At 38.7% G+C, this 25,830-nt stretch overlaps 1 protein-coding gene and 1 long non-coding RNA gene across 2 annotated transcripts in view; one reads left to right on the top strand and one right to left on the bottom strand.

The window, feature by feature from the left end:
- LOC116709418 (plasma membrane calcium-transporting ATPase 1-like) overlaps positions 1–23,906 on the top strand; it is a 47,508-nt gene extending 23,602 nt beyond the window's left edge. Inside the window, exons 6-20 of the mRNA XM_032547939.1 lie at positions 1,973–2,200; positions 10,497–10,643; positions 11,632–11,846; positions 12,407–12,649; positions 14,264–14,505; positions 14,583–14,820; positions 16,670–16,849; positions 16,985–17,072; positions 18,208–18,314; positions 18,424–18,615; positions 18,994–19,207; positions 19,958–20,169; positions 20,252–20,359; positions 21,644–21,832; positions 23,034–23,906. Of these exons, the coding sequence (XP_032403830.1) occupies positions 1,973–2,200; positions 10,497–10,643; positions 11,632–11,846; positions 12,407–12,649; positions 14,264–14,505; positions 14,583–14,820; positions 16,670–16,849; positions 16,985–17,072; positions 18,208–18,314; positions 18,424–18,615; positions 18,994–19,207; positions 19,958–20,169; positions 20,252–20,359; positions 21,644–21,832; positions 23,034–23,438 (3,008 nt within the window). The 3' untranslated portion in view covers positions 23,439–23,906. The remainder of the gene's footprint in view (positions 1–1,972; positions 2,201–10,496; positions 10,644–11,631; positions 11,847–12,406; positions 12,650–14,263; positions 14,506–14,582; positions 14,821–16,669; positions 16,850–16,984; positions 17,073–18,207; positions 18,315–18,423; positions 18,616–18,993; positions 19,208–19,957; positions 20,170–20,251; positions 20,360–21,643; positions 21,833–23,033) is intronic.
- LOC116709428 (uncharacterized) lies at positions 21,133–23,135 on the bottom strand. The gene is made up of 2 exons (XR_004336870.1): positions 23,010–23,135; positions 21,133–21,739 (listed from the first exon to the last, which is right to left on the bottom strand). It is a non-coding gene; the product is annotated as an uncharacterized LOC116709428 (long non-coding RNA).
- Positions 23,907–25,830: the final 1,924 nt, after the last annotated feature.

Genomic DNA, 25,830 nt, shown 5'->3' on the forward strand with positions numbered 1-25,830 from the left:
TACTTCTACTAAAATGCCTTAACATGCTAACTTTTAGGTAATTAAAGGTTTATTATCATGGGACTGTTTGTCCTTCTAAAGAAAAATGTAGCAGACTTAAAAAAAAGAAAACTAGAAGCTTAAAAAAACTTCATATTCCCTCAAAGTAAAATGTTTGAAAAGAAGCTGTTTTCTGTCTATGTACAGAACCTGAAGCCCACTCACACTTTGAAAACCCTATCCAAAGCACAGCTCACCTATGAATCTATGAATGACTTTTAAAGAAAAAGGAAATTTTGGAGTGGCCTATCTAAAGTCTTGACTTACATCCAACTCATGAACACTAGTATGGTAGTCCCTCCAATATGGCTTAAAAAATTAAAAACATTTAAAACAAAGCAGAGTGGGCCAGCAGTCCTCAGCGGTGATGTTAAAGATTTTTTGCCAGTTATCGTACTCTTGATACGTGTTGCTGCTAAAGGTGACACATTTGTTTTAGAAGGTTTATTATTTATATCAAGGGTGCCCAAAGTCAGTCCTGGTGGTCCGGCATCCTGCATGTTTTATTTCTCTCCCTGGTGGTAGTAACAACCTTTTCAGCATGTCAGTGTTTTTCTTAGGCCGCTAATGAGCCATCATTTGATCCAGGTGTGTTAAATCAGGGAGAGAACTAAAACACGCAGGATGCCGGCCCTCCAGGACTGACTTTGGAGACCCCTGATTTATATGAAGTCAGCATTTGAAAACTGGTTTTGTATTTTATAATTTTTCTAATGATCTGAAACATTTCAGTGCAGCAAATGAAACAGAGAAATTCTGTAAGGAGTATGGAGAATTTATCCTTCTCTATGCTACGTTCTTGTTGTATGAGGTTGAAGAAGAGTCAGTGAGTTGAATTTATGAATTCCATTTATTAATACCAAAATACAGCAGGTCCATTTCTCATGCTACCTTTAGGAGTTAGCAAAACAAAATGGCATCAAACAAAAGTTTTCCATTCTTTTTGTTAGCCTCTATCTAAACTACAACCTAAAGAGGGCATTCCCTAGTGTGTCATGCCCTTTAACCCTAGCTTTGAGGGCATTTCCTAACATGTCATTTCCTTTAGCTTTAGCTTTGCAACTATCTAAAAGAGATAGAAGGAAAACACAGAATTATTTATTCTCAACAGGAGGCAAACATTTTCTCAGAGCACCACATGTGCTTACCTGCCATTTAAATGATTATGTCCTGGTAAATCCTAAAAACGTGAAACTGAAAATGCATGAGAAGAAGGGGATGAATTTGACTGTAAAAAGTGTGAGAATGCTGCAGAAAGGGAAAAGCCATCGTATTTATAAGAAAATGTTTACATAAAATCGACATAATATTTTCTCAAAGACCTTGGCATCTATATGGAAAAGCTGATTGATGTTACTCAAAAGGAAAAACAGTTGCCTTACTTGAAACATTAACATGATATCTGGAGATGAGACATGTGCCTGATAAAATTACTGTCTCTCTAATAACAAAGCACACATTTATTTTATCTCTAGAATGTTAGTACAGAAAAAACAAAACAAAAAAATCAAATGGAGAAGTTTTAAAAATAGAAATTTAAAGCAAGACAGCCAAACAGTGGTGTTCAATTTCAGTTTGACACCACCAACTGAAATTACTAAGCCAGTTCAGCCTTTGAATTTGCCTTAGTAATTCAATGGAAAATTACTAAAACAACCAAGGACTAGAATAGGACAACACTCTGGGAAATCATGAGATTATATAAGGACATAATTTCAATAATTTTGACATGCTTGCCTTGACGTATATCAACACAAACTCATTGAGAATGTCTTCTTAAAGGCTAACTTTGAAAGGAATCAAAATGACTAAAGAAAGTTTGACTTTAAAAAGTGGGCTTAACAAGCACAGCTTTCAGAGTTTCTGCTTAGGCTAATTTTGACAGGATACACAGAGGAAGATTGTAACTTTTTCTTTCCATGCTTCTCTGCAGGCACACATGTAATGGAGGGCTCTGGAAAGATGCTAGTCACCGCCGTAGGTGTGAATTCTCAGACGGGAATTATTTTCAAACTGCTCGGTGCCAGTGAAGACAGCGAAGGCAGCAGCGATGACAAAAAAGAGAAGAAAAATGAGGAAAAGAAAAACAAAGACAAAAAGGATAAGAAGAGTAAGTTTAACAGCAGCCAAATACACGAGTCATCATCTCAGAAGAAACATAGTGTGGCGTCCAACAGTGTCTCCTCACACCCTCCCTGTGGCACAGATCAGCTAAATCAAAGTGTAGTGCATCCCTCAGGTCCAGTCAAAGGTCTTTGCAAGATTGTTTCCTATTTCTTTCTTTCAAGAGGTGACTTCCAGACTCTGGATTATGAGGTATTTTTACAGAGATGCATAATTTCAACATTGAGACATGAATCAATGTTATGTCCTTACATAACCCAGATTTAGACATTGATATTTTGTTAATATGTAGATGATACAGTATGCTTTTTTGCTGATTTAATGCAACTTCTTACCATTTAGAGTATTTGATATCAAGTTATTTGAAACTGTACAATTGTAAAAATAAAAATCCCACTCAGCTGTTTTTAAAAGCATATATACAGTACAGACCAAAAGTTTGGACACACTTTCTCATTGAATTCAACGAGAAGGTGTGTCCAAACTTTTGGTCTGAACTGAGTACAGACCAAAAGTTTGGACACACAGTTGTGTCCAAACTTTTGGTCTGTACTGTATATATACTGTATATATACCATATATATATCAAAATTAGCAAACCATTTTGAGAGAATTCAATTGATCTAGTAGTTTGCTTTTAAATCTGCAACTCACCAACTAAAGTTAATGTCGCACAGATAAAAACCTAAGGGCTGAAATATATATTTTAGAGTGTAGAAATATCTGTTGATTTGTTGCATTTGTTTGATTGATTTTTTTGTGTTTTTACAGGTAAAAAGGAAGTCAAAAACAAGAAAGGTAGGCATCACATCAGAGTTTAATTTCCACCAGATGGAGTGTGTATTAATGCCTGTGAGGAAATGAAGTTGTTTTTAGTCACTTGGGGAAAAAAGCCCTGTGTGATTCCATGTTGGTTTTGGCTGATTGATTGCAGATCGCTTGTTCATGTTTTTCTTAATAACAGATGGTTTACTGCATTCTTTGTAAGTATTCCTGGTAAAGACATATTAAAAGCCTTAGCATTAATAATCTTTTATTGAAGATTATTTAATTTAAGAAACTATTAACTGTAGAAAATCCAACCTTTAATTTTGATAAGTGTATTAAGTTAGTAAGGATATCATAACACTTAATAATATGCAGATTCCACATTTGAAAATATGACAGCCTCAATCTTATTCTGCAACATTTCACAAGGTTGGAACATGTTGTGAAAATGATCTTTGACTAGGCCTGTCACAATAACAAATTTTGCTGGACGATAAATTGTCTCAGAAGTTATTGCAATAAACCATAATATTGTTGATTTGAAACCAGTTTCAACTAGTATAAGAGTAATGGAATTAATGGCATCAAGTTCAAGCATCAATGATTTTTAATTTCTAACTAACATTTAGCACAGGAACCAGAAGACATTTTAAATATGCAAAATAAATCAACAAAACAACAGAAACAACAAATAAAATGATTACTGAAGCCTCTGTAATCAAAATTATCCAAATCAGAAAGTTTCAATTACAGTAGAGTTTGTACAAACTTCAAAAGCTTATGCTGGTTATGGTAGTGCATCAGTACCAAACAACTAGTTGGCATTAATTTAATAGTTGCCATGGAGACGTGGTAACCCAAGATGCCCAATTCTCTAACAATGAGCTTTTGAGATTTTTGACCTCTTCTGCCATCCTCCTCAGCGTAAGTGGTAGCAAGATGAATACGGATCCTTGTCAAGCCTGGTGACCAGTGGCTACAAGAAATGTGTTTGTGTGTGTTTCTGTTATTACATCATGTAAAACAGGAAGTCATGTTTCAATGATAATAATTATTTTATGGAAGTAGTTAAAGGGGGTAATAAATGTGGCAGCAGTGTTTGCTTAGAAACAATTGTTTCTGAATGTAGGATTATTTTTTCCCACATTTAGTTAATGTGCTCAAAGGTAAAGGTTCAAATTTATTTTATTTGGTTTATTTGGTAGGGACAGACATACAGCGACATAGACAAACTGAACAAAACAGCAGTCCCATGTTTACGTCACAGTGCAATAGCAACAGCTAATTTGCAGCACTTGTCCTGCGAATTTAGATATTTGTGGAGGACACTACAGTTGTTGCTGCTCACTGACTACTGGATGAAATATTAATATTAATAGGGACAGTAGTAGTTGTAGATAAATCCATTTTCACCTCATTTGTGGATTGATGTTTCTCTGATGAGACCTCACTCTGTCACTCATATAATGGTCCTCATATTGAGTAATATGGGTTAAGCATGAATAAGTGAGGTTTGTCTGTTTGACAGACGTAATCACGTGACTCTGGAAACTGATGCTGCAGCTAACTTTGTCTGGGTTTTACAGTGTATTTTATACAGGTCAAAAGATGATTGTACAGTTTGTAAGACTGCAGAAGTACATTTATATAAATAGTCAACAATGACCACTCTACAATGTACAGAGTCTTCTGCATCTCTGGATGAATCCTTTCCACCACTTTTGTTCTGCCACAAGGCAGCTTATGATCCAGCTCAGCGACTTCTGCCACAGTAATGGATTTAGTCCTTCCACTGCCCAATGATACCGTTGAACCCATTTCCAGTTTTCCTAGTTAACCAAAGTCACATTCTGGATGGACCCTGCTTTCTCTTTCTAAGCTGTTAAAAAGTTTGCTTGGACCTCCTCAAGGTCAGTTGAAAGTCTTTCTCCATTGTGTCTCATGGCCAAAGTTTTCGCCTCTGCCACCACAAAAGCCACAGTTCTTTAGCCACCTGGCACATGTCTGTCAGGAGTTACAACCAAGCCAAGCCCTAAAGGACTTTTTCTTGAGTGTCCAACAAGGCTGGTGTTCATCAAACAATCCCTCAATAACCACTAGGACAGGCTCCAGAAGAGGTCCTGATCATGACCACATCCTCCTCATGAGAAACCCTCCTGTGAATGTGTGAACCCCACTTCTGACAGTGGTTCTCCATTCATCCTCAACCCTAATTTGGGTTTACCGAGTCTGCTTGGCATCCTTTTCTGCCGACAATCCAGTCCGCCACTAGGGGGTGATCAGTTAGCAGCTCTTCTTCTCTCTTCTTCAGTACCCTGTCGGTGGTCACAGGGCCTGGTGGCGTTGGCTGTACAGTAGCCTCGCTTCTGTATGACTGCTCCAGGGCAGCTGTTGCTACAATGTAGCTCACCACCATTAGTGTGTGAATGTGTGAATAACTGAATATTGTATAAAGCCCTTTGGAGTCTTATAGACTTGATAAAGCTCTACATAAGTACAGGGTATTTACCATTACACCACAGATCTGATTATATAAAATGATACGAAAATGTAATAAAATGACACACATTTTAACCGGTTTTCTGTACATTCCTCCGTACCTAAAGAAAATCAAGTCTTTCTTCTATTAACCTATATTTTTTCATATTTCTACATATAAAATTGTGTGTGTGTGTGAAAGTAAAGTACAGCAATAACATAGTTAGAAAGAAAAGTCTATTTTCGCCTGTTTAGCAAGAGAGGCAAAGTCGGAGGTTTTCAAGGTGGAATTGGATTTGTAAGCTGCAGCGGTCATGTCATTAGAGGGTTTCTCAATGACTATCAGAGGACTTGCATGTCACTCACTTGGACTAGAGGTGGAATTTTTCACCATAGATGAAAGTTTTCTTTCCATGCACAGTGGTCAGTGGATGTCAATGTTTTTGTCACTCAAACGTCCATCCATTAACATGCGCTCTCTAGAACCTCCTCTTGATTTACACTGTTACCAGTGACGTTGCATGCTCATACATACCTGATTATCACGAAACACTCTCACAAGCAAATTCACAGTAACACTTTCTGCTTTTAGGGAAGAAACAATCAAATTACTTATCTTGCAGTTGTAATCATTTACTCCACTCATTACTTGAAAATGTAATCGGAATGTTGAATATAAATAGATGTCACTCTTTTTAGATTTTTATTTTATCCTTTTCCTTCCCATTTGCAGTTTTGCACTACTTTGTCTGTCACATATAATCCCATTAAATACATTAAAGTTTGGGGTTGGAACATTTCAAAATGTGAAAAAGTTTGAGGAAAATAAATACTTTAGGAAGAGATAAAATCCTAACGGTTGAAAGGTTTTTATACTTGGAAAAAAACTTATTTCACAGTGGGAATTCAGACTAAAGGGATTAGTCAGTGGCAACAGTTTGCTGTGCCATCCATTCAGGCGACACATGTCTTCTTACTCTAGTGTACTTATTTGAGGTATTCTGCTTGAAGTGTAAAGTTGACAGTATTTAAAGTACTGAACATTTTTAGAAAATCTCGTAAATCTTCAGGTTATTGGATGAACAGAGAGCAACGTCTGTGAAGTTGTGTGTTTGAGACCAAGCAGCTTCACTAGTTACCACATTAATGCAGAACAAGGGCATTAATGTGGTGGTGGCTCAGAGAACAGTTTGGAATCCAATTGTCATGTAAATTTTGAGTAAGTTTATAAAATGTTGCAGAGCAGAAAATGTGAATTGGTCATGTTTCCAATTAATCAAGCTAGGCAAAGTGTGATTTTGTCAGATGTTGATGCTAAGCATAGCTGTAATAAACAAGATGTAGAGGTTTCAAACTAGCATGGAGCACACATCTCCGTGAACGCCTCTCACCAGACACTCCAGGCTGACAGTTCTCCCCTCTGAGCTGGAGATTTAGACTTATAATTTTTTCCATTTAACATCTCTTGTAAGGCACAGACCCACTAGTGAATGGGACGGGACCGCTCACAACATTAGAACCTATTAATGTATGTCTCCTCTTTAGCATGTTGAGTCTTTTTCAGAAAAGCAAAAAACCACCTCAAGCAAGCATAAAAACCTTTTTTATGTACATTTGAGTAAGTTATTTAGAATTTTTCCTTTTTCATCAACCTTTCCTGATGCCATAATTGGCATCAGAAACAAACATTGATTTAAACACAGCTACATAGAATATTGAGCTTTTCCTCATCTTGGCTTGTTGTACATAAACCATGTTCCAAATTAGAGGCTTGCGGTTCATTAACCTACTATTGGGCCTCTAACCAGAGCTCACAAGCAGAACCGGTCTCAGTGGGCCCAGCCGTACATGAAGATTAATTTTCAAACAGACTTGTTCACTGATGACTGCTGGGCAACCCTGGATGCCCAGCTTGCATATCACTTGCATATCACTTATGCAAGTGATATTTTCTCAGATTTTCCTAAATGGTCGATGGAAATGATGGTAAGTATAATTTTCAAGTCGGAACTATTACAGTATAAATCAAATTTTACTGAACAAAGCTCCCCATGAGAACAGTATTTTTTTCAAAAATAAAAAACTCAAAATGCACTGTTCCAAATTATTATGCACAGCAAATTTTCTAAACATGTTATGGATTATAAAGAACTGCATTCTTTGAATGTGCAGCATTAAGTGGTCACATGTACTAAAATCAAAAGCTATTTCAATCAAAAACATCTTAACAGACCGAGTTACATGTTACCTTCTTTGATATCACAGCACAATTCTTGATCCATTGAACTTGTGAGTTTGTGGAAAGTTTCAGCTTGAATTTCTTTGCAGGATGTCAGAAAACCTTCCCAGAGCTGCTGTTTTGATATGAACTGCATTCCACCCTCAGATCTTCTGCTGGACGAAACTCCAAAGGTTCTCAATAGGGTTGAGGTCAGAGGTCAGAGGAGGATGGTGACCACACCATGAGTTTCTCCCCTTTTATGCCCATAGCAGCTAATGACACAGTGGTATTCCTTGCAGCATGAGATGGTGGATTGTCATGCATGAAGATGATTTTGCTACAGAAGGTACGGCTCTTCTTTTTGAGCGATGAAAGAAAGTGATCAGTCAGAAAGTCCAGATACTTTGCTGAGGTCATTTTCACACCTTCAGGGATTCTGAAGGGCCCGACCAGCTCTCTCTCTCTCTCTCTCTCTCTCTCTCTCCCCATGATTTTGGCCCAAAAAATGACTCCACCACCTCCTTGCTCACGTCACAGCTGTGTTGGGACGTGGTGGCCGTCCACCACCAATCCACTACTGCGTCCATCTGGACCATCCAGGGTTGCCCAGCAGTCATCAGTGAACAAGTCTGTGTGAAAATTAATCTTCATGTACTGCTGGGCCCACTGAGACCGGTTCTGCTTGTGAGCTCTGGTTAGGGGCCCAATAGTAGGTTCATGCACCGCAAGCCTCTAGAGGATCCTCCACCTTGAAGTTCCAGAGGCACCAGCAGCTTCAAATAACTGTTTGCTGCTTTGTAAGCACATTTTAACAGCTGCTCTCTTAATCCGATGAATTTGTCTAAAAGAAACCTTCCTCATTATGTCTTTATCTGTACAAACCCATCTTTGTTCTGAATCAGCCACAAATCTCTTCACAGTACAATAACGCTTCAGTTTTTGTTAAATATCTAATGTTTTCATACCTTGTCATACGGCACTACACTATCTGATGATTTTTGTCAGCAGAGATCCTTTCTCTTTCCCATATTGCTTGAAACCTGTGGCCTGCTTAATAATGTGGAACATCCTTCTTACGTAGATTCCCTATTCCCTAAATAGCACAACAAAAAATTTAGTCTTTATGACACTTAAATCCAATTTGCATAATAATTTGGAACACAGTGTATTTAGACTTACTCATATTGTCTAACAATATGCATTCTGTTACAGGGTTAATAAAAAACATGAACAATGTTCAAGATTTGTGATGATATATCAGCAATTCCTAAAATAAGTAATTTTTTACCAACATTCCTTTTGGCAAAAGATGAGCATTATTAATGCACACTATTTTAGGCAGATCTCTCCATGGTTTCCCCCTCCTCTTGCTGTCTCACAACCAGAATAGTTCCTATAAACCCCTGCTTCTGGCTGTTCGACTTTATGCTGTGTTTGTTGACCAGCCATTATTTTGTTGTCAAGTGTCGCATGAGGAAGTATGAGCTGGATTCAACTGAGGTCAATCACAAAAGAAATAGAGATGTTTGGTGGTGCTTCCATGGAAAGTCCTGCCTCCACTGCCGGACCGGGGAGGACTCTCCAGGCTCCGTTTGATCCCATGTGGCGTTTCTTCCATAGTATGCCACTGTGGTCTCAGCAGCAGCAGCAGGTGCTCCTGACTCTGTTGATGGTGATTAGGAGCAAGAAGATTATCGGCATTAAGCTCAGCAGCTGCTTTCTTCTCCTGCCTGCTGCTGGTGCCTTCTTGTCCACTAATAACCTCATTACAAAAATGGGATCAGCTTGCTCACACACACACACACACACCCACACCCACCCCTGCACACTCCCCCACACATGCACAGACACAAACACCCCAGCAGATACCCCCACCAGCAGTACTGGTTAATTCTGCTGGTGTTTCTGCTTGAGTTAGGAACTGGAAACGATGTCTTGTGGTTCGGGACTTAGTGTGGTTACAAGTCAGGTTGAAGATCTGCTGTGACTTGACACATCACAACAAGCTAACACTGGGATTAGCACACGTTACTATGATAACCTGCACTCTGGACAGCTAATGTCTACATGGTGTCGCCCCAAAAGTATTTATTGTTAGAGAACAGATACAGCAAACTTGGAAGAAGTCGTCTTGACCTCCTGTTTGAAGCAGCCAATCGGAAGTCAGAAGCTGAAGCTGATCCCGCCCACTGAAGCTCAGTGTTTAATGAATTCATTCACAGGAAGTCGTTTATTAAATCATGAAATAATTCTATCTATTTTTTTTTAATGAAGTCGATATGTTTAATTGAGGCACATATAATTAATTATATATTTAATTAATAATTTCTGTATTTATTTATACTTGTAATGAATTCAAAACACATTTAAATAGGTATTTCATAAGTTATTTATTTATTTTAATTTGACACTCTTTACTCTCCACATGTACAAGGGGAGGCTTAATCAGAGGAGCTGCAGCATGCACAATGGTTTGTGAAAGCTTCCACAGATATTAATGCTTTTGTAAGACAATGCATATATCTAGTTGACACAATATATTAACACTCAATCACCAGGGCTTTTTCTCATATCCCCTCTAACAAAAAAAACCTGGGTTTGTTTGAAATCAACTCACAACTGTTGTCTCAAGATCTTAAGTCTGATTGTAGTTGCTTTTGAAGTCAAGACAGATGTTGGCATTTTAAGTTTTCTTTTCAAAGATGCATCTCTTGAAATTGTTCGGTATTTTTATGTTTTGAGTTGTGTTTCTTGTTTTAGTAAAACTAGAAATTATTGGGATTTCACTACATTTTTAAAGAGTGTCTTTAAAGCTGAAGTTCTTCATTTTGGATGCTTTACTCACTTCTTCCGTTGTCCCATGTAGAGAAAAACAAGGACGGAGCTACTGTTGAGATGCAACCACTCAACGAAGATGGAGAACCAGAGAAGAAGAAGAAGGTTCTTCCAAAGAAGGAGAAATCTGTCCTTCAGGGGAAGCTGACCAAACTCGCCGTACAGATCGGCAGAGCAGGTACAAACAGGGGACTGGTATTCAGTTTGTGACTGGGATTTTTATACCACTAAAAGTCACAATGATCTGGGATCTTACGTGATGGAAAAAAATTATATTTAAGTTAAATTTAAAATCAACATGTTTTAAAATGTTGGAATGTTTGGATTCATATGGATCCTTGTGGATCGGTTATGTATAGAAACCCTGACAGAAAGGGGAAAAATTTCTTTTGAAGACTCACTTTCTAAGTCTGACCAAATGAAAATATTTTCGTTGTTTTGTTTTGCTTGTTTAAGTCCTGGATGGCAAGAGGGAAAAGGAATCTGTCATTCCATATTTGTAATTTTTTTCCTTCTCATCCAAACAAGTCATCTTTTTCTTTTTCTCTTTGTTGGGAGAGAAGAGGTTTTTTTCCCACTTGCCCTTCAAGTCGTAAGTGAGAAAAAGAACCTCAATACTTTTTCTGTTTGTTGGATGAGACTTTAAAAAGACTTACACGCAATAATTTCTTTTTTTTTTTTTACTTTTTAGGATTTAAACGAGACAGAAAAAAGCAAGGCTAAAAAAATTTTTTTTTCTTGTTTACTCTTTGTTGTTTGGTGGAGAAATTAAGGAACTATACTGTTATTATGAGAAATACTTGATATAAAAACACAATTGATCAAATTTTGAACATCACAATTTTTCTATGCTCCCCTTCAAGAGAAAAAAATATTTGAGAAAAATCCCACAAAAGCTTCACAATATTTAATTTAGATTTTTTTTTTCTTTTTTACTTTCGTGTCATTTTTGAAGTCGAGAGAAAAAGAACATTTAGTCAGACTTAAAAAATGTGTCAAAAGCCTTGTGTTTCAAGGCTTCCATAGTTCTGTTGGAAATTATGCTGAAGTGAGATGCATAACTCATCTACAAAGTCTCAACCAAAGATCTTAAAGGCGTTTTAACCATCACTAATTGCAATCCATTTGTTTTTGTTTTTCTTGTTCTTTTCCTCTCTTGTTCTCAGGTCTGTTGATGTCGGCCCTCACCGTCATCATCCTAATCACTCGCTTCCTGATCGATACCTTCTGGATTCAGGGCCTTCCCTGGTTGCAAGAGTGCGTTTCCATCTATGTGCAGTTCTTGGTCAAGTTCTTCATCATCGGCGTGACGGTGCTGGTGGTGGCTGTGCCTGAGGGTCTCCCCCTGGCAGTCACCATTTCCCTAGCGTATTCGGTCAAGGTCAGTTTTGCAAAGTCTGTCAGTTTCACGTCTGTCTGCATGCAAACAGATACCAGTGTCATGACTGACCTGAATATGATTTGTGTATTTTTGCAGGAGCTTGCAAAAAAAATGTATAACTCAGTTTCTAATTTTGTCATTTTACAACCATGAACCTTAATGTATTGGATTGGGATTTTCAAACGTTTTTTTATCCTCAGGTGGACTCAGGTGTTATTAGCTCCTCCAGGTCCAAGTCTTTCCAACCTCTTAACGGGGTTTCTTCCCACCAACTGCTAAAAAAAAGCATGATGCTGCCACTGCCATGTTTTGCCATGAGGATGCTCAGCTTAGGGTGATAGACATTGTTACAAACGTACCATGTATCGTCCTTTGCTTGTAGACCAAAAAGTGCAATTTTGCTCTTATCTGACCAGAACATGTTATAATACATTTTTGCTTCATACCTAATGCCTTATTCACACAGCAAGATTTTTAAATTGTGACTTCTGGAGATAGTGAAGTATGGATTGAGGAATCTGAATTCAGTATCACTGTTCTCTCTGTTATTTGTGTGTCAGAAAATGATGAAAGACAATAACTTGGTCCGCCACCTTGATGCCTGTGAGACAATGGGGAACGCCACAGCCATCTGCTCAGACAAGACAGGGACGCTGACCATGAACCGTATGACGGTGGTGCAGGCCTACATCGCAGGGAGACACTATAAAAAAGTCCCAGAGCCGGACCTCATCCCAACCAAGATACTGGACCTGCTCATCCTAGGCATCGGGGTCAACTGCGCCTACACCACCAAGATTATGGTAAGCTTTAAAAATAGCTGCTCATTCAGGAAGCTGTGTGGGTTAACTATTAGCACACTGCCACAGTAAGCTCAGGACTCATGAGATCACATTCTGCAGGAAGCGGGTTTGGTTGTAGCTAGGAGTTTATGAAGCAATGACAAGTTTCTTTTCTGATCAGCAGATTTCTGCTTGACTGTTACAGAATGTTGCTTTTCTTTTCTTTAGTTTCATTTGACTTTTCTAGCAGAGCTCAAAAGTACATTGTTTTCACACCTTTTCTATACTACCTTTACATACTACTTGGAATCTCTGATATGCCAATTTTTCTATTACCTTCTCACCCCACAGTCTTTGTGTCAACACAGACAGTTTTACAGATCAGAACCTAAAACAAACAGGTCTTTACCAGTTTGTAGAGTAATTTAGATCTAAAGTTTTAAAAACAATCAACAAAATTTACATGACTGATTTTTATTTTTTAAAAATTTGAATTCAAGATGCAAATCCTGTGTATTAAAACCTTAGCATACCCCATAATTACCAGCTCAAATAACTTAAACAGTCATTTTCTGCATGGCTTTATCATGCTATCTTATCATTATGGTGACATCATCGTTAGGTTTGGAGACATCTCTCTCGTCACAGATCTCCTAAGGTCCGAAGACATTGGGATGAGGTCTGTACCTTGATGAGACTATTGCATTGCCATTGCCTTTCTAATCCTTCTCTTATTGGTTTGTAGCTTTGATTAGGATCATTGGCTTGTTAATGATGTTGTCTTTAAAAGTTGTTGAACAAGTGTCCTCATATTTAGTTTTAGAATGCTTTGGTATACAGAGAAGTTCATGTTGACCAAACCCAACAATTGTGCATTTTCTCGCTAAGCATCTTGGTTCCGTTGTTGACTTATATCTAATTGGTAAATATAGTCTTGCTACTATATGGGTTGCTGATATGTCATTTTGTGCACTACTGAATCCAAAAATGACATCCATTTTTCTCAATCAGGTTTTTATTGTAATTTGATTTAGAGAAATCTGATCTTCTGACTAAATTGATGACATTTTTGTGACATCAGTTCATTTCCATTCATATTTGTCATTCGAAAAAGGTTTTAGAAATGTTACAAACCTGGACTTCTTTAAACTGTATAATAAACACTGATAAGGGTAAGTACTTGTAAATTGAACATTACGTCTTCATTGTGTAAAATTCTCCGTCTCTTTCCTGTCCTGATGGAATCTCTCCTCCTGCTCATCATTCATTGATCAGATTCTCAGGAAACCGATCCAGATGAGAGAACAAGTCATGCATTTGATGCTCATGTTGCTCCATAGCTCAGAAAGTTGACCTGATTGAGCAAAACCAATGTGATTTTTGGATTCATGTCATCAAAACGACCCTAAAACGGTTGAAAAACCCCAGACAAGTTTTTGCCTGTTAACCAGTGGAATTGTATGTTTTAAGTTATATCACGAATAAGGATAACATTTTCTACCAAAGATACCATCACTTCTTTACAGAGGCCATTGGAAAAAAAAAAGAAAACTATTCAGCACTGTTTGAAGTTGTGCCGTTTTACGCTACTACTAATCATACGGTGTAGCTAAATATTCTTCTTCCTTCCCACAGCCTCCAGAGAGAGAGGGTGGGCTGCCTCGCCAAGTAGGAAACAAGACCGAATGTGCCTTACTGGGACTCAGTCTGGACTTGAACCGAGACTACCAGAACATTCGAAATGAAATCCCAGAGGAGAAGCTGTTCAAGGTTTACACCTTTAACTCTGTGAGGAAATCCATGAGCACCGTGTTGAAGACCTTTGATGGCAGCTACCGAATGTTCAGTAAAGGAGCCGCTGAGATCTTGCTTAAGAAGTAGGTCTGCTGCCTCTGCCTACACAGTTCTGCACGCATAGTCATACTCTGATCACGTGTACTGCGTCTGGTTTCAGGTGCAGTAAAATCTTGACGGCCAGTGGAGAGGCCAAGATCTTCAAACCTAAGGATCGAGACCAACTAGTGAAAAATGTGATTGAGTCCATGGCATCTGAGGGGCTGAGGACGATCTGTCTTGCCTACAGAGACTTCTCCATCGCTGATGGAGAGCCTGATTGGGACAACGAGGCTGAGATCCTCACTAGACTGACATGCATCGCTGTGGTTGGCATTGAAGACCCTGTACGACCTGAGGTTTGTCATCTTCCTTGGTAAATAACTGCAACTTCCAAGAGCTTTCTAATTCACAAAGTGGGCAAACAAGACCCAAAGTAGCTTTTCATGCCCATATGCAAACTGTATCCGACTTTTTCATAACAGTCAGAACGGCCCGTTTCCAATCTTTCTCCCTAAAAAAATCTGCTTTGAGCCTCTCCCATATATAGTCCAACATCTGATACATATCTGACTGTTTTCAAAGCGTTTGCAGTCAGAAGGCTCATGTCGCATTTTATCCGACTTCTACTTCACTGATGTGAGACATGTGTCATCATTCTTCACCACCTTAAGCCAGACTCTGTAAATCCAGATGTAAAAAATGGCTGAAAATTATGATTATGAACTTATGAAAGATGTCTGTGTCAGTGAAGGACATCACATCACAATCACATCACTCTTCATTCTGATTGCACATCCAAACAGACTTCTACACAGACACTGCTTTGAATGCTCCACAAAATAGCATTGCTATCAGATGTGCTTTTATTTATTTTTTATTAGCTTCCTCCATCTTGCTACGATCTTGTGTCGATACTAACAGCTCCCATTGCTGAATAAACTCTAAAACTATCTATAAACGACTCCATCCATTATGACTTCCGTAAACAGAGTGCTGCTGTGTGACGTCAACATTCTCCCTTCTGCGTTTGCGGTTGGAATGGGGCCTGTAAAATTGAGATTGCATTTAAATAGGCACAGAGTTTTTTAGGGGACAAGGCGATTTTTTTTCTTTGGGATAAGGTTAGGGTTAGGGTTAGGGTAAGCCTAACCCTATTGCAAAACTTTTGCATTACCTTGCAGTATTTTTTGCGTTCCCTTGCAATTAACAAATATTGCTTACTGCAATTGTAGAGATAAAACTGCACATGAAAATGGCCCTTTACTAACCATTCAGACTACCAACACAAAAAAGACACCATCAAAACCATCAGATGACTTTATTACCCCATGAAAATAACTCAGAAATAGTCAAAATAGTTTTGGATGCATTTTTTCTTTCTTTCATTCTTATGAAAAGTTTGTTTATATCTTAGAAGGGAGATGGAAAGTCTGTGTTTGACCTGTTCTGCTTTTGCATTTTGCACATAGGTTTGTGGTTCATTTCTATCTTCAAGAAAAGGATATAAAACTTCAGATATCTCACAAACGAGACATTAACATACATGGAAAAACCTCATGAAAACTTTATGTTAAAGCAGAAAGTACAGTGGCCGAAAGATCTTCAGTATTAAATTATGCTGCATGAACTGATCAGTACATTATTGCGAGGTAACACAAAAGAAAAATTTTTCCCCATGTTCCCTAAGGGGCTCTGTAATTTGTACAGTAGTCTGAACCACCAAAAAAAATTAAAAATATCTGATTTTAGTAAAAAAATGGAATTGTGCATCAAGACTTGCTTTGTTTACATAGCCTGAGTTGTTCTGGGAAGTGGGAAATTTTTCAAGCAAAGTTGTGCTTTCACATTTTGGACTAGTACAAGGCGTGGCAGTTAAAAGAGAGCTGCAATGATCCAACAAGGAGGTTTTAAAAGCATGGAAGACTGATTGCACATCACGTCTAGAAAGGTATTAACGTGGTCTATTGGGGACAACAGACTTTCACATGAGGGGTCAGAGTGGAGCATATCGGGGGAACTGGTAGAACATTTGGGACTGAATAAAATCATTTTGGTTGACATTGTTGAAATAAATGTTGAGGACACAATTATGAAACTACTGTAATTTCATGGGGGAAGGGGTTTACCGACTGGTGTCTGTCTGGATGGGGTGCACTCACCTCCGGGTTGACCCTCTGTGTATCTGTTCTTCATTGTTCCCCTAAGGTACCAGAAGCTATCAGAAAGTGCCAGAGGGCTGGGATCACTGTCCGCATGGTGACTGGAGACAACATCAACACTGCTAGAGCCATCGCCACCAAATGTGGCATTTTGCAACCCGGAGACGACTTCCTGTGCATAGAGGGAAAAGAGTTCAACCAGCGAATCCGCAACGAATCAGGCGAGGTCAGACAAATGACAACGGAAAAGGCTTGAATTAAAGAAGTGTGAAAATCTAATTCTGCTCCTGCCTGTGTGTCGTTTTCTATGGTGACTGCTAGCAAATCAGATCAAATATTTTTCTCTCCTTCATCTTGTCAGATCGAACAGGAGCGTATCGATAAGATTTGGCCCAAATTGAGAGTCCTTGCCCGGTCATCCCCAATGGACAAACACACTCTGGTCAAAGGTCAGTGAAGTATAAATCAGTCCAGAAATAATGGGGTGGCAGGTTTACTCACTTATACAGTGCTGTGAAAGATATTCCACCACACTTGGCTGCAACAACTGCTTTCAAGATTTTTTTTTGAAAGCAACAACTTTCAAGAAAAGTTGTTGCTTTTCTTGTTGCTTTCAACAAGAAAAGAACATACAGCTAGGATGTACTTGAGTAACATCCTTGCTAGTTACTTGGGTTTACAGTAACTAGCAAGGATGTTGTTCATATTCCTGTGGAGGAATTTTGACCCGCTCTCCAAAGCAACCTTGTTCTAATTCAGCCACATAGGAGAGTTCAGAGCATGGGCTGCCTGCCCAGAGGCTCTAAATCAGATTTTAACCTTCATTTTGTTCTTTTTGAGTCACTCAGAGTTGCACTCTGGTGTCCTGAGAGGTTTTGCACTGTAGTGATGGCCAGACATTCTCCTTCACAATTTTCGGGTAAAGAGCAGAATTTCTGGCTTCATCAGTTTGAGCAGGTTGTTGATGGGACCTTCCAAAAACTTCTACTTGAAGTTTTGGTTCTTCTATCAATAAGTACTACTTTTCAGAATTCCTCAAGGCCTATCAAGATATTACTTTAGTAAATGTGAGATGGGCTCTCTGTATTATTTTTTTTTTACTTTTTATTTTGGTCAGCAGCGGTTTTTTACTTTAGCCTTCTTCATGTTCTCAGAAAGGTTTCATGTAGTCATTTTCTTGAATCTTCAGGTCAAACAAATCTTCAGGTCAAACAAACATCATACCAACAGTAAAACATGGTGGTGGAAGTGTGATGGTCTGGAGGAGATAAATGGAACCATGAATTCTGTCAACCAAAACGTCCTGAAGGAGAACGACCGGCCATCTGTTTAGGACCTTAAGCTGAAGTAAACTTGGGTTCTGCAGTAAAACAAAGATCTAAAACACAAATCCTTCTTTACATGGCTGAAGAAGAACAAAATGATGATGTAAAAAGGCTGTTCATGCTGCCGGAAAACCCTGTAGTGTGGCTGGATTAGAACAATTCTGTAAAGATGAGAGTAAAATTGACAAAAAGTGGGCTGGAAACGACTCAATACTTTCATTGTTCCTTCCCCTGTGCGATCTCTATTTTTGTTTTAAAGGTATTATAGACAGCACCGTCCTGGAGCAGAGGCAGGTTGTCGCGGTAACAGGAGATGGCACAAACGATGGCCCCGCTCTCAAGAAAGCAGATGTCGGCTTTGCTATGGTACAGTGTTTTACATTCCTGAACAATATGCACTGTTAGCATTCCCGGGGGAATATTCATGAAACACTTCAAAAGCGTCCTGCCATAACGCTCAGCTGCCGATCCACAGGGCATCGCAGGGACCGACGTAGCAAAGGAGGCATCCGACATCATCCTGACAGACGACAACTTCTCCAGCATCGTCAAGGCCGTCATGTGGGGCCGAAACGTGTACGACAGCATTTCCAAGTTCCTGCAATTCCAACTCACGGTCAACGTGGTTGCTGTCACCGTGGCCATCACCGGAGCCTGCATTACCCAGGTCAGACATACACAACATAACACACTTTTAGAATATTGACATGTATTAACATAGAGTCTTTTCATTAGGGAATTTATGGCTAAATCTAAATTAAAATAGACACATTTCACAGATGTTATATCTACTACTTGCTATACTAGATCTAGCTGTAAAAACTTTTCTTAAAATTATTACATATACGTAAATATTTCCATTTTTATGTCATCACAATGATGCATTTTAATAATCTTTCAGTTTTCCCTTTGGTTACTCGAGGATTCTGTAAAATATGTCTAAGGTGCTATGAAAATTACATGTCCTCACTTGATTTAACCCGGCCTCGTGTCATTCTCAAAAAATATATACAGAATAAAACCTAAACAGTTAATCTATTCCCAGGATTCTCCTCTGAAAGCTGTGCAGATGTTATGGGTCAACCTCATCATGGACACCTTTGCCTCATTGGCCCTCGCCACGGAGCCGCCGACCGAGGCGTTGCTGCTCAGGAACCCGTACGGGCGCAACAAGCCGCTCATCTCACGCACCATGATGAAGAACATCCTGGGCCACGCCGTCTACCAGCTGACACTGATCTTCACGCTGCTCTTTGTCGGTCAGTCAAAACACAGATCCTTGGATGTTTGAGTGCAGAGGGATTTAAAGGATCAGTATTATGTAAATTAAACTTTTTTGAGCTTTCCATCATGTTATAATGTTGCTCCTTTGTCAGAAACATACCAGGAGTGTTGCCTTGATTTTTTCATGCCCCTTTGAGAGAACCTTTAATCTACAGTGGCAGCCATTCAGCTGTGCTAAACACCTGGTTGAACCTCTTTGGAGAAGCGCTTCCCTCCCCATGACTCCCTCACTCAGCTCCTTCAGACTGGCCAGCAGCAATTAGCAAACACCTGTTGGAACTGAGCATCAGTTGAGCTCATTATAGGAGCTACTTCTCAGTGAAACGCTGGCATAAAAATTTTTTAAAGAGTTAATAGAGGAGCCATGTTGTGATGACTTAGTGAAGGCGGAGTTTCAGGAAGAGCAGGAGTTTTTAAAGAAACAGAGACCCAATTTCAAAGCATTAAATTACAAAGTCAAAACATTTCTTTTAAATCATACTTTATAGAAATAGAATTTTTATGACAACTGAAAATAACACAGTTACTTGATAGTGCTATAAAATGGCACAGTGTTCTTAGAAAATGCATAATAGTGCCCCTTTAGTAAACTAGACATTATAGAGAATGTTAGATTTTTACCTATTAAGAGACTGATCAGCATTTGGTGTGTTTTTTTATTCATTTATTTTGGGTGATTGGTAAAATCCTCATAGGACATTGATCTTCATCCTGTTCTTTTGTAGGTGAGAAGATGTTCGACATCGACTCTGGCAGGAATGCCCCGCTTCACGCTCCACCCTCTGAACACTACACCATTGTGTTCAACACATTCGTCCTCATGCAGATCTTCAACGAATTCAACGCTCGTAAGATCCATGGAGAACGGAACGTCTTTGAGGGCATTTTCAACAACCCCATCTTCTGCTCCATTATCCTGGGAACCCTTATTGTGCAGGTAATCCTTCACTGGCAAGGACTTTGTACCATTGGGTGAATGGACACTGAGGGGATCAAACCTTGTTTTTCGTCTCCTCCAGGTGGTTATTGTGCACTTTGGTGGTAAAGCTTTCAGCTGTGTGCCTCTGACCGTAGAACAGTGGCTCTGGTGCGTCTTCCTGGGTCTTGGTAGTCTCATTTGGGGGCAGGTAGGATAATCTCTTACTTGGCCAATATTATTTTAATTGTAAATATGAGATCGAAAACAGAACTCATGGCAATTACAGCGAATGTGTCCATAAAATTATGTTTTCTTTCATGCTTGGACAAGATTATGATGAGTTTAAAGCACATTTCTTTTCATTTGCTTTGTGCAAACGAGCAATATATTTGGTACTTTTGGTCCTAGAATGCAATTCTCACAACTCTTGAACTGTTAGTGCACAGCTTTGCTTTTGTTTTTGATAGATAAAACTAATAAGAAGATTGTTGAACCTGAAGCAATCCAAAGGTTCTCAAAGATGAAGTTTGCAAGGCCTTACAGCTCACTTACAGCTTTTGTTTTTTTGCTAAGTAGCACATGGCAACCCTGGGCTCAAAAGATCAGAGATCCTCAAATGTGAATCAAAAGTCTTTTTTATTCCCACTAATGTTAAATCAGCTAAAACAAACTCAAAAGAAAAACTCCACACAAAGCATGGATAACACCATTATACACCAATAGATGCTTCTATTGCATCAATAACTGGCAGAATTAACAGGGAAATATCAAAGAAAAAGCTCATTTCAACTGTTAGAACCACAGAAAATGTTTGTATTTGAAATGTGCATTCTGTGCAGCATTTACTGCATTTTGAAATTTAAACTCGACTGTTGGGGAAATGAAACAATGAACCATCTGCATGAGGACATGATCTAGCTGTAGTTCTGCCCTAGTTCTTGAAACGTCTTGAAGTTCTCTTGAGTCAAAAATGACATTACGTCATAAATCAGGATTTTATTGATCTGAGGATTACAGAAGACAAGTATGTACTTTTTGTCGTTTCTGGAGCCGATCGTATTATGACAGCATCTGCTGTGGTTGTCTGGTGTAACATTGAGATAGAGATAAATCTTTATTGTCATTGTCACAAGGACAACAAAATTTAAAAGGTGCCATCAGTCAGTGCATATGCTTAAAAACAAAAAACAAAAAAACAAAACGGTGACATTGTTGTGACGTCACCGTCCATATAAGGAGGAAATAAATAGTTCTGACATCCGACTCACATGTGAGCAAAAACATAACAGAATAATTAAGTATTTTCTGTGCCTACTTTAAATCTAAGCGTTTATCTTGTAGAATTTTGGCCGTCAACTAGAATGCAGGAAACCATCTTAACTTGCCGGATAAATCATCTTAACAAAGCAGGTCATCTGGTCTCCCCAGCTGACCTCAGACTGGTGTTTGTTTTTGTGTCTCTGACTGGTTTGTAATCTTGTTCCTCTCCCAGCTGGTGTCCAGCGTTCCCACCAGCTGGCTGCGGTTCCTGAAAACAGCCGGTCATGGCACCCAGCAGGAGGAGATCCCTGAGGAGGAGCTGGAGGAGCTGCAAGACAAAGACGAGATCGACCATGCTGAGATGGAGCTGAGGAGGGGTCAGGCGCTGTGGTGCCGCAGCCTCAACCGGATCCAGACGCAGGTACAGCGCCACAGCTCAAGAAAACTTCTGTTGTTTTGCTATGATGACAAGGTTTGTTTTGTTGCTGAAACTTTTAGCTCCTTATCTCTGGGTTGTGGATATGCAGGAAAAGAATTTTCAGAATGTGGTTTTATTGCCGTTACTCATTTAACATTGACAAAAGGTTTCAACAAGGCCACGGATTCATTTATCTGATCAAGAAATATAATCTGTGTTCACAAACTCTACAGATTTGGCAAGATTTGATTTCTAAAAAATATAACTACTAAAAAAGAAACAGATTGAGGTTGCATTTAATTAGGTACAGAGCTAAAATTGTATTCAAGTAAGGATAGCACTACTTCAACACATTTTTACTCAAGTAGAAGTAAAAAGTAGCTATCCAAGAAATTACTCAAGTAAGAGTAAAAAAGTATTTGGTAAACCGTCTACTCAAGTATTGAGCAACTGATCAAATGATCAATCATTCAATATTTAAAAATGGCATGAGACTAAAATTTAAAATTAGTTTCAAATTTTGGTGTTTTAAGGAGCAAAATGACAATAATTTATAAAAATATCAAAAAATAAAATCAGACAAAATAATTTTTTTCACATCAGTTTCTTTCAATAAAAAACTCATAAAACTTTAACAAAACTGCAGGTGTATGTCTGAATATGTTAGAATTTGGTTCTAACATATTTGTTCTTCATTCACTGAAGTCACTCCTATGGGGTAGAGAATACAGAAATTAAGTAAGAGTAGAGAATTACTCAAGTAAAAGTAAAACGTACATTGTAGTAAAAATAGTCCTAAAAGTTTTTTTTTTTCATAAACGTTACTCAAATAAATGTAATTGAGTAAATGTAACTAGTTACTACTCACCTTTGAGAATAATCATACTCCTGTCTGGACATACAGCTGTAAATATACTGCTTATTATACAAACAGCTGCTAGATTTAATAATATTAATTATCTAAAAACTATCTAGTAGGGCTTTTTTAGTTTGACAGGACATAATGATAATTTTAACAAATATGTAATATATAAATATATATATATATATATATATATATATATATATATATATATATATATATATATATATATATATATATATATATTAATAAAAGTTACACACAGAAACTTTAATAGAATAATGAAGATTTCATTTTCTGAAATGCTCCTTTAATCACCTTCCACTCCTCCTTGTCTCGTAGATTCGTGTTGTGAATGCGTTCAGAGACAGTGTGTCTCCTTACGAGGGCCTGGAGACGCCGGAGTCACGCAGCTCCATCCACAACTTCATGAGTCACCCCGAGTTCCGCATCGAGGACTTAGAAACCCAGATCCCGCTTATTGACGAGAACGAGGACGAGGACGACCCGCCCACCAAGCGGAACTCCGTCATTCCGCCTCCGCTGACGCTGACCGGACTGTCCAACCTGTCTAACCTGTCCAACCTGCAGCCTCTGCCGTCCTCGCCCAACCAAAACAACAACACGTTGGAGCGCATCATTCCGCTGCACAGAGACGGCTCCCGGTCCGGCCTAATCCCGCCTAACTCGGCAGGACTGCCTCCCTGTCCAGGAAGCCCCCTGCACAGTCTGGAGACCTCCCTCTGAAGCAGCTGCTTCCTGTTGTCATTTTGAAAATTTTCAAAACAGACTCCTCTGATTGGTTCAGGACTTCCAAGGGACAGTAATGTTTCCACAAGTGTTTGTGGTTCTATTCAGACTGAACCCATGTTCACACAGACTGCATTTTTTTATTAATAGATCCGAACTCTGCATATGTAATTTAGAAGAGTGTTTGTGAGGTGATTCATGTAAATTCAAATTCAGTTTTATATGTAAATATGTAGCCAGAGTTTATTTAATAAAGAATATTTCTGTCAAGCTAAGTTATCTGGTAGGAACATGTTCAGATTGTTTCTGTGTTAACTTGTAACCACAAGAGTAAGTGACTAAAAATCTGTTGTTTGTTTCATCCGGTAGTCAGACAGGTTTGGAGTAAATGTCTGTTTCTTTTTAATGTTGTGTTTTTCATGTCTTAGGTTGGAGGAATATTGTCATTAAAAGATCAAAAACTGACTGGATGAGAGGGTTTGTGAAAAATGGCTGGACTTCCTAGATTATTCTTTTGAAATATTTTAGTCTGGGTTACTTTACTAAACAAGTCCCGGGTCAAAAAATGGAACGATCAATTACTGGGATGTTTTAGAAACAGGGTTTTCAAGCCAACGAGAAGAACTAAACCTTGTCACTCTGATCACCTCTGAGAATCAGCCAGAGGAAATGTCTTTATTTTGACGGACACTAACAAAGAGACACTAGGGTCACAGAATCATATGTAAAATTAAGCAGACACTCAGGCAGTAGGATCAGTGGTATGAGCCAGAACAAAAAAAAGTTTTTTTTTTGTTTTTTTTTCTTAATTGGACAAACCCCATTTTGCCAATTTGAGCCACCTTTCTGAATGGTTAAATCCACATGTTCCAGTCACTTGTATAAAATCAAGCACCCATAGGCATTCAGATTGTTTCTATTTGTGAAAGACAGGCTTCCTTTTAGAAGCTCAATGAATACCAGCATGACACTGTGGCAGAATGCCACCTCTTCAATAAGTCCTGTCACGTCATTTACAGCCAGCTAAATATCTCACAGTCACCTGAACAGTTAGTGGTGTCATAATAAGATGAAGACATGGGAAACAACAGCAACTCAGCCATGAAAACTAATGGCATGAAAAATCACAGCTCCTGTTCAATAGATGCCCAGTCACATGGTCTGCAGAGACTCTGCAGAGTCTACAAGCCAATTTCAGATCAGTTCAAAATTAGCTAATAAAGAGCTTCATGGAAGAAATTCCCACGGTCATTTCAAATGCAGGCATTTGATTTACATATGCAATAGGCAGCTGTATCCAAGCGTTACATCACCATAAGCAGAGCAGTGATGCAAAGTATGCTTCATTTGCAAATCAAAATACAATAATTTGATTTGCTAATTATTTCCTTCAGAATATTGAAATAGGGGCAGGAGATAATGTTTGCTATTTCATTCAATTGTCAGTTAATAATAAGAAAGTAATAAACAAGCGGATACAAGCGGCCGAAATGGGTTTTCTTTGTAGGGTGGCTGGGCTCTCCCTTAGAGATGGGGAGAGAAGCTCAGTTATCCGGGAGGGACTCAGAGTAGAGCCGTTGCTCCTTCACATCGAGAGGAGCCAGTTGAGGTGGCTCGGGCATCTGGTCAGGATGCCTCCTGGACGCCTCCCTGGTGAGGTGTTCCGGGCACGTCCCACCGGGAGGAGGCCCAGAGGAAGACCCAGGACACGCTGGAGGGACTATGTTTCTTGGCTGGCCTGGGAATGCCTTGGGATTCCCCTGTAGGAGCTGGAACAAGTGGCTGGGGGGAGGGAAGTCTGGGCCTCCCTTCTGAAGCTGCTACCCCAGCGACCCGACCCCGGATAAAGCGGAAGAAAATGGGTGGGTGGGTGGATGGATAATAAACAATGTTATTTTCTGAAACATAATTGAGATAGCAGATAAGTTGGAAGGTAAAAAGCTTTACTTTGAGGGTCTCTTTTTCAACTAGTTGTAATTCCATTGTCTCCAGTTAGTCTTTATGATAAAAGTAATAATAATGATAATAGTATCATTATTATGATACTAATATCATAATAGTATGATATTAGTATCATATCATACTATTATGTATAGTATGATATGACCTATTCATCACTACACTATGAAAAAAGTTGCTGATGTATATTTTTTATAATAACATGTGCAAGACATTTATTTTTATTTAAAAGAAAAAGAAATAAAAGTTTACTTAGAAGGAAAAGCTGAAAACATTAGTAATACTTCTTGAAGGTTTAAATATTTTTTACTATAAAGGGTTTAACATGACACAGCTGGTTACTGATACTGTATATATCGCCATCCTGGAAGCTAAGACATGATGTTATGTATAGAAACATCACCTGTTTCTGTGATTCTGAGTGGTTTGA

The sequence above is a fragment of the Xiphophorus hellerii genome, chromosome 2 (assembly GCF_003331165.1).
Source record: "Xiphophorus hellerii strain 12219 chromosome 2, Xiphophorus_hellerii-4.1, whole genome shotgun sequence".
Taxonomy (NCBI): Eukaryota; Metazoa; Chordata; class Actinopteri; order Cyprinodontiformes; family Poeciliidae; genus Xiphophorus; species Xiphophorus hellerii.